Source organism: Lithobates pipiens, unplaced genomic scaffold (genome assembly GCF_037356315.1).
Source record: "Lithobates pipiens isolate NorthernLeopardFrog02 unplaced genomic scaffold, aLitPip1_a1.2 Scaffold_8, whole genome shotgun sequence".
NCBI lineage: Eukaryota > Metazoa > Chordata > Amphibia > Anura > Ranidae > Lithobates > Lithobates pipiens.
The window spans coordinates 662,301,758-662,320,204 of record NW_027507903.1 but is presented as its reverse complement, the minus strand read 5'-3'; the positions used below and the strand labels follow the sequence as shown (position 1 = coordinate 662,320,204).

Here is an 18,447-nt window from a genome sequence, read left to right as displayed (position 1 = left end):
TCCATCCCTTTATGACTACAGTGTCTCCATCTTCTGATGGCTCCTTCCAGCAGGATAATGCACCATGTCACAAAGCTCCAATCATCTCACCACTGGACAATGAGGTCACTGTACTCCAATGGCCTCCACACTCATTACATCTCATCCAAAAGAACACTTTTAGGGTGTGGTGGAAGGGAGATTGGCATCATGGATGTGCAGCCGACAAATCTGCAGCAACTGCGTAATGTTATCACATCACTATGGACCAAAATCTCTGAGGAACGTTTCCAACACCTTGTTGTATCTATGCCACCAAGAACTAAGGCAAAAGGGGGTCCAACCAGTACTAGAAAAGTGGATCTAATAAAGTGGCCAGTGAGTGTAACCCAACCCATATCTTGGCTCTCAGAGACAAAGCCGGTCAACTCACCCAATCCCCAATGGAGATTATGGAGATTGCGCATATCCTGGAAGCTTATCATATTAAACCCCCCAATCATTTTCTGGAAGACTTAACACTTCCCAATCACTCAATGTCACAACTTGACGATCTGAATGCATCGATCTCCACAGACAAAATACTGGACACAATTAGGGTTCTATAAGGCGACCAGTGAGACACTTATACATAGCCTCACAGCCTTGTACAATGCAATCTGGGAGGGGAATAAATACATGCCCATGGGATCCCAGGCGTATATCAAACTTCTCGTCAAGAAAGGAAAGTCCCCACCCTGCCAGGCTCATACCATCTGATCTCGCTGTTAAATATAGATGCCAAAATTCTCTCCAAAATCATAACATCAAGGCTAACACCTATCCTCCCCTCACTAATCCACCCCACACAGGCAGGCTTTGTCAATGTTAACTTTCATTGCCTCTTCCTAGTCCTGACAAAGCAAGACTTTACCGGCCGCATAGTGACATTTCTACTTTCCTATGTGTGCTGGCCCATTGGCACGCATTATCACCTCAACAGGTATGTCAGACCCCCATACCCCTAGATAAAGGCACCAGGCAGGGCTTTCCATTATCCCCTATGCTTTTTAACCTTGCTCTAGAACCCCTTTCAAGATTTCTGCTGACTTCATGCCCCCCTACATGGTATCCATATAGGCATAGAGGAACTTCCAACGGCACTGTTTGCAGACTACATGCTCATCTTCACATATAATCCCTCCTTGAATCTAGCCACCCTATGCTCCCTATTGGACAAATTCCACACCATGTCATTTATGACTAAAGCAAAGTACTACCTCTCACATTGGCTACCTCATAACCACTTCAGCCCCGGAAAGGATTTGTCCCTTAATGACCAGGCCATTTTTTGCGATATGGCACTGCGTCGCTTTAACGGGCAAATGCGTGGGCGTGTGACACTGTACCCAAACAAAATTTACGTCTTTTTTCTCCCACAAATAGAGCTTTCTGTTGGTGGTCTTTAATCACCTCTGTGTTTTTATTTTTTGCACTATAGACAAATAAAGAGTGAAAATTAAAAAAATATATATTTTTTTTTAACTTTGTGCTATAATACATATCCCAAAAAATATATAAACAAACAAATTCATTCATCAGTTTAGGCTGATATACATTCTTCTACATATTTTTGGTAAAAAAAAATCGCAATAGGGGTATATTGATTGGTTTGCACAAAAGTTATCGCATCTAGAAACTATGGGGATAGATTTAGGGACTTTTATTTTTTGTTATTGTTTTTACTGGTAATGGCGGCGATCTGCAATTTTTAGCAGGACTGCAACATTGCGGCAAACAAATCTGACCCCAAATGGCGCTTTTTGGGGACCAGTGACATTATTACATTGATCAGTGTATAAAAATTCACGGATTAATGTAAAATGACACTGGCAGGGAAGGGGTTAACACTAGGGGGCGATCAAGGGGTTAACTGTGTTCCCTGGGTGTGTTCTAACTGTAGGGGGAGTGGGCTGCCTGGGACATGGCAGAGATCACTGTTCCCGATGACTGGACACACTATCTCCACCGTAAAACATGGTGGTGGCAGCATCATGTGGTGGGGATGCTTTTCTTCAGAAGGGACAGGGAAGCTGGTCAGAGTTGATGGGAAGATGGATGGAGCCAAACACAGGACAATCTTAGAAGAAAACCTGTTAGAGTCTGCAAAAAACTTGAGACTGAAGCGGAGGTTCACCTTCCAGCAGGACAACAACCTGAAACATACAGCCAGAGCTACAATGGAATGGTTTTTGCATATCCATGTGTTAGAATGGCCCAGTCACAGTCCTGACCTAAATCCAATTGAGAATCTGCGGCAAGACTTGAAAATTGCTGTTCACAGATGCTCTCCATCCAATTTGACAGAACTTGAGATATTTTGCAAAGAAGAATGGGCAGAAATGTCCCTCTCTAGATGTGCAAAGCTCAGGACCGTTTTTAATGCAGGGCAAAAGGGGCAGCTGCCTTGAGCCCCATCATTGTAGTGGGGCCCAAAGCAGCTGCCTCATACTTGCCAACTATCCCAGTTTAAATTCCCTTATCCCTTGAAGTTTTAGTCCCATGCTGTGTCACGATATCTCAGTGTAAACTTCTGCTGCTGCTGCCCAGCTCTGCCCTATTGCCATGTACAGATGACTCACCTACAGACCCTGTGTTTACATGTAAATAACCTGCATTGATATGTAAATAGTGGAGGCAGTAATATGTAAATAGTCATGGGCTGCAGCATTGATATGTAAATAGAGGCGGCATTCATATGTATATAATGTCCCTCTGAGGTCACATCCACCATTACTTCTGCTGAATGCCGCCCACTGGGGAGGTAAAGGGGCATGCTTGAAAGTCCTGCCCACAACTGCGGTCATTAAGCTTAACATCAGCCTGTTCTGCAAAAGTAAGCAAATTGGAGGTGGAACCCCCTTTCTAAATAACACGGTGCCATAGCACCCTGAATTTTGGTGCTTGTGAATACGGAGGCAGGCAGTGAGGAGATGATGTGCTGCAACCTTTAGAAACCAATCAGTGAGCAGTAATGCTGTGCACTAACCTCTTGCAACCAATCAGTGAACAGTAATAATGTACAGTAACCTCTAACAACCAATTAGTGAGTGGTATAGGTGTTCAGTAACCTCTCGCAACCAATCAGTGAGCAGTATTGATGTACAGTAATCTCTAGCAACCAATAAACAAGCAGAAGTCATGTGCTGTAATCTCTAGAACGTAGCAGTGACCCATAATGTGTGCTGTACTCTCTAGCAGCCAGTCAGTGAGCTGTAATGATACACTGTAACCTCTGGCAACCAATCGCAATCACTGCCTGATCTGAATCAGTAAACTGATTTTGAGCCTAGCTGCTATTTATTGTGTGTCTCAAAGCATGTGGAGAGCGAAATTGTGTGGAAGGGGGGCCCAAGAAAATGTTTGCCCAGGGTCCAATCAATATTAAAGATGGCCCTGGCAAAGCTGGTAGAGACATCCCCAAAAGACTTGTAGAAAAAGGTGGTTCTACAAAGTATTGACTCCAGGGGGCACCATACAAATGCCCCCCACACTTTTCACATATTTATTTGTATCGTATATCATTTTCCTTCCACTTCACAATTATGTGCCACTTTGTGTTGGTCTATCACATAAAATCCCAATAAAATACAATTACGTTTCCGGTTGTAACATGGCAAAATGTGGTAAATTTCAAGGGGTATGAATACTTTTTCAGGGCGCTGTATAAGACTCTTACCGGAGCGAATGGACTCTTTATATGAAAAAAGTCACACAAGCTTTTGTATCATACCATCTGTAGGGGAACATGTGTCGCCTTCAGGCCTCTACATATGATCACCAAAACACCACACCTGAATAACGCAAGCTCTTCAGCCGTGATATACAAAGAGATTCAGGAAGGCCAACATAGTATGATGATGAAAACACGTAGGGAAGAGCTTTTGACGTCACAATGCATGCTGTAACCAGGAGGTGACTAGATCGAATCCTGGGACTGTGTATACTGATAAGCACTTTATTTTTTATTTTTTTATCAATGTGAATAGCTAGCATTTGTTCAATAAAAATTTGTATACTATGTTGGCCTTCCAGATTCCCTTTGTATGTCATGGCTGAAGACCTTGCGTTATTGGATGTGATGTTTTGGTGATCATATGTGGATAACTGGAGGCGATGGTATAATGATACACAAACTCAAGTGGTGGTGGTGGTGGTGGTGGTGGCCCACTTTGGTGTTGAGAGCATCCAGTCAATAGGATCCTTTTCATCACATTATTCACTTGTTTGGGACTAATATTCCTATTTTCAACATATTGGAGCTTACGGTATATGTTTGATTCACAATATTCACAAGTTTTTAGGGCGGCAATGTAGATTTTGATTTTGGCACACAATTTATCTAATTGTTTTTGCCAGCTGCTATTTATTGATCTGTCAGTACTACTTCTGTATTAAAATCTGTTCAGTTATGGGGTCCCTGAAATCAGGACCAATAGGAGAATTACATTTAGTTAAGGTGTTTGGAACAGTATAAGAAAATACATGACACGTTGTGAAAGCCTTGTCAGGAAAGTAAATTCGGTACGCACAGAGTAAATATGTAAGTGGATTATTTTAATATTTTATGACCTTCACTGTCAGTCCCTAGTTCTTTTGGGTGTTTATTATTAGATATCTGAGCTGTATAATTGAGGGACCAGAGATAAAAGTAGATTATATGTCACTATGATTACAAGACACATTGTGTACATTTTAATTTCTCTTTTTGTGGTGAACAATGAGGCTCTTCAGTTTTTGAGAAATGCTAATCCCGCTGCTGGAGGTCGGAGGAGGAGTTATTATTGAGGACGGAACTTTATAACACCCTTCCACCCTCTCATCTCACCATTACCAGGAGGAACTTCTGAGGACTGAGGCAGGACAAAGGGAGAAGGCTTCAACCAGACCAACCACACCGTACACAGAGATCGCAGGTAACAAACAAAGCCAGGGAACTAAGCTGAATAAGTTTGGTTGTCCCTGGAGTATGGATGAAGATGAGAAAAATTTGAATAATTCTTGATTCTGATCAGTGACCAACAACATTAAAGCCAGAAGTCAGGTCAGGACAGTCAGGAACACAACACCCTTAGAAGGAAGGTCACCACTGAGCTCAGACACTGCTGGGATAGGAGAGGAGAGAGAGCACTGTGCAAAGATGGCTTTTATATCAGGCAAGTGATGTTAAGGGGATGGGGGTGCTCAATGTTTGCTTTGTCCTGGACAAGGACATAGGATCGTAAACATTGGGAGCATTTCATGTGGGCTTCTCTGTTGGTGGAAAAGACCTACAGGTATGAAATTTGCATTACACAATGTATATACAAATGACACAGTGCTTTTTAAACCACCGGGGCCCCTTGTCTGCATGGACCAGTTTATGGAAAATGTAAATGTAGCCTTTATTGTAGAGAATAGATAGATCCAGTCTCATTAGTCCCTGTACTCCAGAGGGTGGTTACCAGTCCGGTACATATTAGAGTTGTAGGAGGAAACTAAGCAAGATTCCGATGCTGGATGCAGCATGAAAAGGCAAACATAAGAAACCACCAATTGAATAATAGACCCCAACCCCTCCCTCCCCTTCCCTGACTTCCCTGTTCAGACAGTAATAGAGATTCAATTAAAGAGAGACAGTCTGAAGGCAAGCACCTTCCTCTCTGTCTGTAGAAAACCCATAGGGATCCATCTATAAAGGTTTTTCGCACAGCGTTCTCCCAAGACTCACACATTGCTTTAATCGGATTTAAATTAAAAACTTAGCCTTTATTGTAGAGAATAGATATATCCAGTCTCACCAGTCCCTGTCCTCCAGAGCAGTGGTCATCAAGCCTGTCCTCAGGGCCCACTAACAGGCCAGGTTTGCAAGATAACTGAAATACATCACAGGTGATATCATTTGCTGCTCAGTGATTTCAGTATTCTAGTCTGCATCTCACCAAGGTAATACATAAAACCTGGCCTGTTAGTGGGTCCTGAGGACAGGCTTGATGACCACTGCTCCAGAGGATGGTTGCCATGCTGATATATATTGGAATTACATGAGGAAACCAAGCAAGATTCCGATGCTAGATGCAGTATGAGAAGGCAAACATATGAAACCACCAATTGAATAATAGATCCCAACCCCTCCCTCCCTGACTTTTGTCAGACAGTAATAGAGGTTCAATATCACGTACCTGGTCAAAGGCCGAAGTGCAGAAAGGGCTTCCCTTGTGGCTAAGTGCAATACACCCCTGAAAATGGTACAGAAGGTGTAGTGCGCAAAGAAGCACAGGTTGCCAGATGGGTACAGGAGAGTAGCACTTGTGGTCACCTGAAATATACCAGATAATGCAGGATACACAGCTGGGCCAAAGTCTCTAGGAATCCTCAGTAACACTTGGTAAGGGTGTGTGCAGGAGACGGTAGTGGAAGCCAAGCCAGAAGTCAAACACTGTTGATACAACAGGAGGAAGAGGCAGGTAGCAGGGACAGGGTCAAGCCAAGGTCAAATACAGATAGGCAGGCCAGGAACAGGAAGCAGTAGTAAATTCTGTTATGCAAGCCAGGATCAGACACTGGAGATAGCAGCAAAGTCGGTAAATTTAGCAAGCCAGGGGGTCAAACCAGTAGAGCAGATCAGACAGGTGAGGAGCAACCCGAGTCACAACAGGAAATCCAAGTAAAATATGCACAGAGGCTCAGGAACACAGGAAGGCTGACGAAAATCCAGCAATGTGATGTGAGGTGATGAGCAGCAGTCTTATATAGGCCAGTAAGTGACAGCACCTGTCACATTGCTCATACGTGTGTTTGCCAATTAGCACAGTCGTGCATGCGAGTTCACACATGACATGTGAAGGACCTAACCCACAGTCGGTTAAGCCACCCGTTAAACATAATATCCAAACCCCCTCACAAATGACATGACAAGATTTTTGGAGTAAATGGCCTTGACGGCCTTTTATTAACAATTACTTTAAACTTAAACAAATAACATTTTAAATAAATCTTAACCCAATTTATGTCCTCTTGGGGTATTCGAGGGTAACACACGTCACTGGTCACTTGCAGTGACCTACCTTTTACCCCTTCCAGGTTAACCACCCCATTAACTGGAAGGTACCTGATAACCCCATCCACAGATGGGTACCACCATGTTAATCCCATACCACAAATGGGTACCAACCATGTTAACCCCATACCACAGATGGGTACCAACCATGTTATATATGCATATAACATCCATATTCTCCTCCTCCAAAGACCCAACCACTGCCACAGGCTTTCCTTACCGCCCCTACTATAATGAACCATACTCGGGAGGGTGGGTGGGAATCTTCTCCACCGCCACTCACTGCTGATGTCACTCCCCTTCCTTCCTCCTAGCTTCCTAACCCAAGTGCCTCCCCTGCTCCAGCCACTGCCCTTTTCTTAAAGGGGACACATTTTTCTTTCCCAATAGCATGACTGTGCTGTCCACACCTGTCATGCCGTCCCTGCGCTAATTCTTTTCTCTCCTTCTGCTCCGGGACTCTCTTTACAACAATTGTGGACCTGCGTACGCTCGTTCGCACGTCTGGCACTAGTGTGCATGGCAATGCGGCATAAGCGTCCATTACCAGTACTGGCACTATTGCCAGTTCTCCTGTGGCCATTTCCCTGACATTCAATTAAAGAGAGACAGTCTGAAGGCAAGCACCTTCTTCTCTGTCTCTAGAAAACCCATAGGGGTCCATCTATAAAAGTTTTCCCACAGCTTCCTCCCAAGACAGACACATTTCTTTAATTAGATTTAAATTTAAAAAAATGTGAGACACCCGGGACAAAGTTGTATGAAGACAGAATTTATACTGGAAATAGACTCCCATAGTGCTCTGTGATTCCAGTCACTATGAGTACGTCTGTTATGAAATATGAATATGAATGCTTTATAGACATGTGCATGCCGTAAATTTTTGTTAGTTTCAGATGCATTTTTTAATTGAAGAATGTAATTTTGGATTATTTTGTTAATTGAACCGATTCTTTTTCATAATTAGTTTCGTATCTTCGGCATTTGTTTAATGTCACTTGGAATAGCTGGTTGTTAAGGAGCGGGTGGCTGCCAAATTCTTACCAACCATGACTCATCTGCTGTCAGAGAGATTCACTGCTGACAGAAGAATAAAAGAAGAAGAAGTGCAGCATTAAAAAATGAAGAAAGCATAAAACAGAGTGCCCCCCCAAATCCATACCAGGCCTGTCAGTTCTGGTTTGGATTTTGAGGTGAACTGACCACAAAATTTTTAAAAGAATAAAATAGGGCCCCCCAAAATCCAGTTATGCCAGGAAAGGGGGAACAAGCTAGTGCCCCCCTCCTGAACCATACCAGGCCATATGTCCTCAACATGGGGGGGCTTTGGGGAAGGGGGGCTCCCCCCCAAAGCATCTTGCCACCATGATGATGAGAACCAGGGTCTCTCCCATAACCCTGGCCTGGTAGTTGTAAGGGTGGGAGGGGGTTGAATTATTGGAATTTGGAAGCCCTCTTTAACAGGGGGGCCCCCAGATCCCATGTTAATGAGTATTGGGTACATAGTAAATTTAAAGAAGAGAGCAAAGTCCCCTGAAACGCGTCATGCACACCCCCTCTCCCGACATCCACCAGGCATTTTGACAGCTCTCATTCTTATGTGCAGCCTTGAACGCCACCGTTAATATCCATACTTTGAGTTGGCTAGTTTGAGATGCCTACAGCCTCACACTGATCGCAGCTGCTTGGTCTCAGGTGTTCCCCATCCATGGTGTTTCATGTTAACTTCAATGTAAGTGTGGTGCTTATTTTAATAAAGTGTTGTTTTTTTTATTTGATACTGACCTCATCGCCCTGCAATTCGTTTTCTTCTACATTGGGTACATAGTACCCCTACTCATTTGACAAAAAAATGGGCAAAAAAAAAAAAAAACCCACAGCCAGTTTTTGGCAAGTCCTTTATGAAAAAATTTATAAATGTCCCCTGAAGTAGATCCAACATCAATCTTGATGAATGCCAACCTGCAAACCCGCCGCCCACCAAAACCCGAATGACAGGTAAACAATGCTAACCCTACCCTGTTGGGTCTCCATCAGGGTCGGGTAAGTTAAGGTGGGGTGAGGGGGAGATCCAAATACTGGAAAAAAATGTAATCTTTACATTTCTTGATATTACCATAACTTACCACCAAAGAACAATCCAAAAATAAATGATCCTGCTCTTGACTATTGCAGTGATACCACATATGTGGAGGGATGTTAGTTGTTGTACAGTATGTTCTGTAGTACGGCCCAGAAACAATGGTGCGCATTATGAGCTTTTTTTAATCCTACCTCAAACACACTGATGTTAACCACTTGCCTACCGGGCACTTTCACCCCCTTCCTGCCCAGGTCAATTTTCTGCTGTCAGCGCTGTCACACTTTGAATGACAATTACACAGTCATGCAACACTGTACCCATATGACATTTTTATATATTTTTTTTACACAAATAGAGCTTGCTTTTGGTTGTTTTTAATCACCACTGTTTTTTTTTGCTAAAAATTTTGTAAATAAGTAATTTTTCTCCTTCACTGATGTGCGCTGATGAGGTCCCACTGAAGGGCACTGATTAGGTGGCACTGATGAGGAGGCACTAATATGCCAAACTGATGGACACTGATAGGCGGCACTGACTGGCATCACTAATGGACACTGATTGGTGTCACTGATGGACCGGGTTTGGCCTCTAAGTCTCATCTTTCAAATAGGTTAACCACAAGTCCCAATGCTTTTGAAATTTCTTGTGTTGACCCATTTAGTATGCTATATATATATATTTTTATGTATACAGTATATCAAGTCCACACGCCTCATCACTTCAGATATATTAGGTGCCACATTCGTTTTCCATGTCCTCACAAGCGTTGTTCTGCTGAAAAAGTGTTAATGGGTGTTTTTGTTTTTTTCTTATGGTGTGTGGGCGGTTGTCAGGCATTGTGATTGACATGAATCTACATTGCTGGACAATGTCACTAAAGGTGATCACTCCTTTTTGTTCCTCCCTGGTATGTATTTTATCGGAGAACCTCATGCAAACATAAAAATAAAAATAAAAACATGAGGTCCACACCAGACCCTTATCAGAGCATGGTAGGTTAAGAAAGAGGGGGTGAGGGTGCCTTGCCAAAGGGGACCTCACTGTTTTCACCTTGTGCCCATATTGTTAAAGACAAGGGCCTCTTTCCCACAACACTGGCCTGGTGGTTGTGGGGTCTGTGGGGAGAGAGCTTATTAGAATCTGGAAGCCCCCTTCCAGATCCGCCTGGAAGAAAATCACCTGGCTTTTAGAAAAAAGTCAAGACCTTCCTCTTTTAGCAGATGATCAAAGCTCGCCACAGCGCCTAGAGGCGATTCAGTTCGCATTGTGCGCTATACAAGTATTTCATTCATTCATTCATTCAAAAGAGGGGCTGTCAGGACCTGGATCACCTGCTGGTGGCACTATGGTTACCAGAGCTGAAAGGCACAGTTCCAGTTCCAGGCACAGTTCCGGTGACCACCAGTAGGTGTCTCCCAGCAGATCCCAGTAAGTAGGCTCCACTTGATGCTGGCTGCTGGGAAGGTACAGTATATAATCCCTTCCTTGACTTTTCAACAGTGCTAGATAAAGGAAGGCCCGTAGACGTGGTGTATCTGGATAAAGGAAGGCCCGTAAACGTGGTGTATCTGGATTTTGCAAATGCATTTGACACAGTTCCCCATAAACGTTTACTGTACAAAGTAAGGTCCGTTGGCATGGACCATAGGGTGAGTACATGGATTGAAAACTGGCTACAAGGGCGAGTTCAGAGGGTGGTGATAAATGGGGAGTACACTGAATGATCAGGGGTGGGTAGTGGGGTCCCCCAGGGTTCTGTGCTGGGATCAATCCTATTTATTTTGTTCATAAATGACCTGGAGGATGGGGATGGGGTAAGCAGTTCAATCTCTGTATCTGCTGACGATACTAAGCTAAGCAGGGCAATAATTTCTCTGCAGGATGTGGAAACCTTTCCAGAAGATCTGAACAAAAGAATGGGGTGGACAACTACATGGCAAACGAGGTTCAATGTAGAAAAATGTTAAATAATGCATTTGGGTGGCAAAAATATGAATGCAATCTATACACTGGGGGGGGGGGGGGGACCTCTGGGGTAGGGATGAGCTTCGAGTTCGAGTCAAACTCATGTTCGACTCGAACATTGCCTGTTCGCCTATTCAGCGAACAGTGAACAATTTGAGGTGTTCGTGGCAAATTCGAAAAGCCGGAACACCCTATACAAGTCTATGGGAGAAATCTAAAGTGCTAATTTTAAAGGCTAATATGAAAGTTACTGTCCTAAAAAGTGTTTGGGGACCTGGGTCCTGCCCCAGGGGACATGGATCAATGCAAAAAAAAGTTTTAAAACCGGAAGTTTTTTCAGGAGACGTGATTTTAATAATGATTAAAGTGAAACAATAAAAGTGTAATATTCCTTTAAATGTCGTACCTGGGGGGGTGTCTATAGTATGCCTGTGAAGGGGCGCATGTTTCCCGTGCTTAGAACTGTCCCTGCACAAAGTGTCATTTGTGCAGGAAAAAAAGTATTTTAAAATCACTTGTGGCTATAATGTCGGCTCCCGTAATACAGAGAACACTCAATGAGTGTTCTCTGTATTAGCCAAGAATTCATTCATTCATTCATAAAAATAAAAATAAAAAAGCGTGGGGATTCCCCTAAATTCAATTACCAGGCCCTTCAGGTCTGGTATGGATATTAAGGGGAACCCCGCATCAAATGAAAAAAAAAATTGATGTGGGGGTCCCCCTAAATATTCATACCAGACCCTTTATCCGAGCACGCAACCTGGCAGGCCGCAGGAAAAGAGGGGGGACCCCCTCTGATGTAACGGAAACCTGCGTTACAACAGAGGGGGGCGGGGTCACCCATACGTCACTGGGGAACCCCATAGCTTTCCTCACCAGCGTCAGAGGGGGCGGGGTCAGGTGACGGGTGGCCCCTCCCTCCTAATATAAGAAATGTCAGCGCTGGGATCCCTGCAGTGTCTCTGCAGTGGAGACAGAAGACGGATGTATGGACCGCGCTGGACTGAGAGATCCCCCGTCGCTGGATATGATCATCCATCGCTGGACCCCGGAGATCCGTCGCTGGATAGCAAGAGTGGATTAACACCGCTGGAATCTTTTTTTTATTTTGAATAAAGGAATTTTTCAAAAGTGTGTGTTGTCTTATTTAACCATTTTTACACTTTCTTTGTGAAATGGTAGGGGTACGTTTGTACCCCCTTACTATTTCAAACAGGGGGGTGGCCGGGATCTGGGGGTCCCCTTGTTAAAGGGGGCTTCCAGATTCTGATAAGCCCCCCGCCCGCAGACCCCCACAAGCACCGCTCAGGGTTGTGGGGATGAGGCCCTTCTCCACATCAACATGGGGACAAGGTGCTTTGAGGGGTCACCCAAAGCATCCTCCCAATGTTGAGGGCATGTGGCCTGGTATGGTTCAGGGGGAGGTGCTCTCTCGTCCCCCCCTCTTTTCCTGCGGCCTGTCAGATTGCGTGCTCGGATAAAGGGTCTGGTATGGATTTTTAGGGGGACCCCCACGTCAATTTTTATTTTTATTTTGATGCGGGGTTCCCATTAATATCCATACCAGACCTGAAGGGTCTGGTATGGATATTTAGGGGGGCCACCACATCAAATTTTTTTTTTTAATTTGACACGGGGTTCCCCTTAATATCCATACCAGACCTGAAGGGCCTGGTAATTAAATTTAGGGGAACCTCCGCGCTTTTTTTTTATTTTTTATTTTTTTTAATGAATGAATGAATTGTCGGCTAATACAGAGAACACTCATTGAGTGTTCTCTGTATTACGGGGAGCCGACAATTTAGCCGCAAGTGATTTTAAAATACTTTTTTTCCTGCACAAATGACACTTTGTGCAGGGACAGTTCTAAGCACGGGAAACATGCGCCCCTTCACAGGCATACTATAGATACCCCCCAGCTACGAAATTTAAAGGAATATTACACTTTTATTGTGTCACTTTAATCATTATTAAAATCACTGCTCCTGAAAAAAGGCAGTTTTTAAAACGTTTTTTTTAGCATTGATACATGTCCCCTGGGGCAGGACCCGGGTCCCCAAACACTTTTTAGGACAGTAACTTGCATATTAGCCTTTAAAATTAGCACTTTAGATTGTGAACGTTCGATTCCCATAGACTTTAATAGGGTTCTAAAGTTCACACGAAGTTTAGGTCTGTTCGCAGGTTCTGGTGCGAACCGAACAGGGGGGTGTTCGGCTCATCCCTACTCTGGGGGTATCCAGGATAGAAAAGGACCTGGGGGTCCTAGTAGATGATGGGCTCAGCAATGCCAAGCTGCTGCTAACAAAGCAAACAGAATATTGGCATTAAAAAGGGAATCAACTCCAGAGATAAAGCAATAATTCTTCCGCTCTACAAGACTCCGGTCCGGCCTCACCTGGAGTATGCTGTCCAGTTATGGGCCCCGGTCCTCAGGAAGGATGTACTGGAAATGGATCGAGTACAAAGAAGGGTAACTAAGCTAATAAAGGGTCTGGAGGATATTATGTTATGAGGAAAGGTTGCGAGCATTGAACTTATTCTCTGTGGAGAAGAGACGCTTGAGAGGGGATATGATTTCATTATATAAATACCGTGCTGGTGACCCCACAATAAACAAATACCGTACTGGTGACCCCACAATAGGGATACAACTTTTTTGCAGAAGGGAGTTTAACAAGACACGTGGCCACTCATTAAAATTAAAAGAAAAAAGGGTTTAACCTTAAACTACATAGAGGGTTCTTTACTGTAAGAGCGGCAAGGATGTGGAATTTCCTTCCACAGGTGGTGGTCTCAGCAGGGAGCATCAACAGTTTAAAAAAACTATTCGATAATCACCTGAATGACCACAACATACATTGATATACAATGTAATACTGATATATAATCACACACATATGTTGGACTTGATGGACTTGTGTCTTTTTTCAACCTCACATACTATGTAACTATGTAATTATAGTGTTAGCCTTATAACTGCTTGCTGATTATCTTGATCCATGCCTTATTATGTATCCTGTTACCCCATCTCCCCATCTCTGCTCCCCTTGTTCCCAGTCCCAGTCCTGCTCATGTCCTATTTATGGGAGCTCCCCTCCCCCCCATTATATATAGTGTATTATAGTTAAGTTGTTGATTTTTCTTCGTTTTGCTTCGCTGTCAAGTTTTTCTTCGCTGTCATGTTATTGTCAATACCTGGATCACCTGTTGGTGGCACTACGGTTCCCAGAGCTGAAGGGCACAGTTCTCCCAGCAGTCAGAAGAACGCAATAGTTAGACTCCATCTGATGCTGGCTGCTGGGAAACAGCCACTGGTGGCCACTGAAACCCTTCAGCTCTGGGAACCACAGTGCCACCACCAGGTGACCCAGGTCCTGACGAGGCCCCCAGATACTGCTCCCCCCATGTGAATAAGTTAGGAGTACATTGTACTTCTACTCTTTCACAAGCAAAATGTAAAGAGTATATAAAAGACATTGACTTTGGCAAGTCATTTAATTAATAGATAGATCCACATCAATCATAAAGTCCAACACCCACTGAACTGCAGAAAGAAAAAAAAAATGCTGTCCGCCGACACACATCTTGTTTGTCACATCCCTTGTGCTGAATGATGGGTCTGGAGGATGACATGGGTTGTAAACATAAGGGGCTGGGTTACCATGATGACATCATTGACCTAATTTGGACATTTTAATATATGGTCACTGATGTTACTGGTATCCTGAGATGGCAGTGAGCAAATATAGTTATGCCCATATATGGTCAATAACATAAACCAAGAGACCCAGTCGCTTTGTATATATCCCTTTCATCAGCCAGACCTGTCATTCAGAGTAAATAAGGTGGAGGGACACGAATGACGGGTCCAGAGGATGACAGGGGTTATAATCAAAGGGTCTGCATCTCCTCAAGAATGTCATTGACTATATTTGGGCATGACCATATATGGTCAATGATGTAACTGGGATCCCGTGACATCATTGATAAAATATTCTCATGCCCATATATGGTCAACGTTGTCACCCTGGAAGCCACACCCCTTGGTATAATATATCAGCTGTCATCAGCCAGACCTGTCATTCAGCATGAGAGAAGCGATGGAACAAGATGTTTTCAGACTTATGTTTGGACTGAACATTTAGCTCCTCTCTAGTTGTGATGTATGTGACCACTAATTGAAGACAGGGTCCAGATACATTTGGCCTTAAAACTTTTGTCTGTTTCTACCAACAAATGTTGAGCAGAGATGAATTATTTCTCTTTTGTGTTTGTATGTTCTCAGGGAGATGGAGCTGAGTGTGCTGGTGTTGCTGTTGGTGGTCCCCGTGTCTCTTGCACAGGAAGGTAGGTGGTAGAACCTACATACACTTACTGCTAGTGGAAATAAGTAGCTTGTAATATTCCATCTTCTCTGCTATTCAAACTCTCCTCTGCTTTTCCATTTCTCCTTTATTTAAAGAGGTTCCACAAGGAAGAGCTTCGCTCCCGCTCCACACCCACCCAGCTCTAGCTACTGAATTATGACCCTTAGATCTCTGTGTTCCATTGGAGAGCTGGGTGAGGTCATTTAGTGCCCAAGGCCATGCCTTGGGCCTGACGGTAGGACTTGCCGTCAAAAAGGAATTTATTGTTCTGTAACAAAAACTCCATTAATTCGGCAATAGACTTGTTGTGAGCTCTTTTGTCCAGTGATCTGCTGTCCAAGATTTTCTTAATGGTTTGTAAACCTTTTTCGTGGGGTATGGAGGAATAAAGGGCCTCAATGTCCAATGTAACTAAAAGGGTACCCTCTGGTAAAGTCAAATTATGTAATAGTGTAAGCAGGTGAGACGTGTCCTTGACATATGAGAAATGATTCCCCACAAAGGACTGTAAGATTCTATCGACATACTCACTAATTTTCTTGGTGAGTGAACTCACCCCCAAGATAATTGGACATCAAGAAGGATCGTCCAATGATTTGTGGATCTTTGGTAACACATAGAAAACTGGTACCTTAGGAAAATCAACTTTAAGATACTCCATTGTCTACTTGTCAATGAGCTTCCTCGCCAAGGCACAGTTCAAGATGTCAAATAATCTCCTTTTGTCTTTTTCCATAATAACTCCAGGGATTGGGGTATACCATTGCATATTGCCTAGTATACGTTGGCACATTTTAAGATACCCAGTACGATTCATCAAAACAATGTCCCCCCCTTTGTCCGCAACCTTGATCACCAGATTTGTATTTGAACATAGTGTTCAAAGTGCTGTCCACTCATCTGGGTTCCATTGGAGAGTGGGGGGCTGGGTGAGGTCTGAGTCATGACCTGAATTCTTTTGCAAGTTTAACGTCGTATATTTCATTACATTAATGCAAGTTTAACGCCATATATTTCATTGCATTACTGTAAGTAGGGATGAGCCGAACACCCCCCGGTTCGGTTCGCACCAGAACTTTCAAACGGACCCCAAATTCGTACGAACGTTAGAACCCCATTGAAGTCTATGGGACTCGAACGTTTGAAATTAAAAGTGTTAATTTTAACGGCTAATATGCAAGATACTGTCCTAAAAAGGGTTTGGGGACCTGGCTCCTGCCCCAGGGGACATGGGTCACTGCAAAAAAAACTTTTAAAAACGGCCGTTTTGGCGGGAGCACTGATTTTAATGACGATTAAAATGAAAAAAAAAAAGTGAAATATTCCTTTAAATATGGTGCCTGGGGGGTGTCTGTAGTATGCCTGTGAAGTGCCACGTGTTTCCGGTGTTTAGAACAGTCCCTGCACAAAATGACATTTAACGGATATAACGTCATTTAAAGCTGCTTGCGGTTTTAATGTTATATCTGGTTCCTGCAATATGGTTGAAAATCATTGAGAAAAATGGCATGGGTAGCCCTCCCTGCCCATTACCAGCCCCTTTGGGTCTTGTACGCATATTAAGGGGAATCCCCGTACCCATATTAAAAAAAGGAAATACGTGTGGCCCCCAGGCCCTATATACTCAGAACAGCAGTATACAGGCGGTGCAAACAAGACAGGGACTGTGTAGGTTTGTTGTGTTAAGTAGAATCTGTTTGTAATTTTCAACTGGTACATTTTTAAAGTGTAGCTCCAGTCAAAAAAACTATTTTTAAGCTTTTTGGAAAACATATGGAAGGGTTATCACCCCTGTATAATTTGTTGTGCCGTCCGTCTTTTTCAAAGCATGCAGACAGCACGCACAATCTCCTAAAACTGACTGAGAGCTCTATTTAAAGCGAGCAAGATATTTAGCTATATAGGTGGATATAGCGGTGTATACTGCGTTCAGAGCACGCAGACAGCATGCACAATCTCCTAACACTGACTGAGAGCTCTATTTAAAACGAGCAAGATATTTAGCTAGATAGGTGGATATAGCGGTGTATACTGCGTTCAGAGCACGCAGACAGCACGCACAATCTCCTAACACTGACTGACAGCTCTATTATAAAAGATAGATATATCGCTAGATATATAGGTGAATATAGCGGTGTATACTGCGGTCAGGGCACGCAGACAACAACCACTACAGAAGAGCAAGAACGAAAAATCGGCCGATAACGATCGGTGTATACTGTGTTGAAGGTACACAGAACACCCACTAACTGCTACAGATGCCAACACACTACACAAGGGCGCCGCGCTGGCGGCCTTATATAGTGTGGGGCGTGTACTACACAGTCTGAGCTATGATTGGCCACAGGCATCCTGCCTGTGGCCAATCATGGCTCTCCTCGCTGCCGGCGCTGTGATTGGCCAAGCATGCGGGGTCACAGTGCATGCTTGGCCAATCATGAGCCAGCAATGCACTGCGCCATCGCAGTGCATTGTGGGCCGTGAGCACCACACGAATTTGGTGCGAACGGCCCATAACGTTCGGAATTCGCCGAACGGGCGAACAGCCGATGTTCAAGTCGAACGTATGTTCGACTCGAACACGAAGCTCATCCCTAACTGCAAGTTAACGACTTATATTTCATTGCATTATTGCAAGTTTAACGCTGTATATGTCATTGCATTACTGCAAGTTTAATGCTGTATATTTCATTGCGTTACTGCAAGTTAACGACTTATATTTCATTGCATTATTGCAAGTTTAACGCCGTATATGTCATTGCATTACTGCAAGTTTAATGCTGTATATTTCATTGCGTTACTGCAAGTTTAATGCCATATATTTAATTGCGTTACTGCAAGCTTAATGACATATAATTCTGTCCATTACTGCAAGTTTAATGCCGTATATTTCTTGCATTACTGCAAGTTTAACACTGTATATTTCATTATGTTACTGCAAGATAAATGCCATATAGTTCTGTGCGTTA

The 18,447-nt window shown here is 43.6% G+C and overlaps 1 protein-coding gene across 2 annotated transcripts in view; it reads left to right on the top strand.

Moving 5' to 3' along the window:
* The first annotated feature begins 4,766 nt into the window (after window positions 1-4,766).
* LOC143961840 (uncharacterized) overlaps window positions 4,767-18,447 on the top strand; it is an 86,192-nt gene continuing 72,511 nt past the window's right edge. For both annotated transcript variants that reach the window (XM_077471175.1, XM_077471174.1), the window contains exons 1-2: window positions 4,767-4,934; window positions 15,397-15,458. In XM_077471175.1, the coding sequence (XP_077327301.1) occupies window positions 15,401-15,458 (58 nt within the window). In that variant the 5' untranslated portion in view covers window positions 4,767-4,934; window positions 15,397-15,400. The remainder of the gene's footprint in view (window positions 4,935-15,396; window positions 15,459-18,447) is intronic.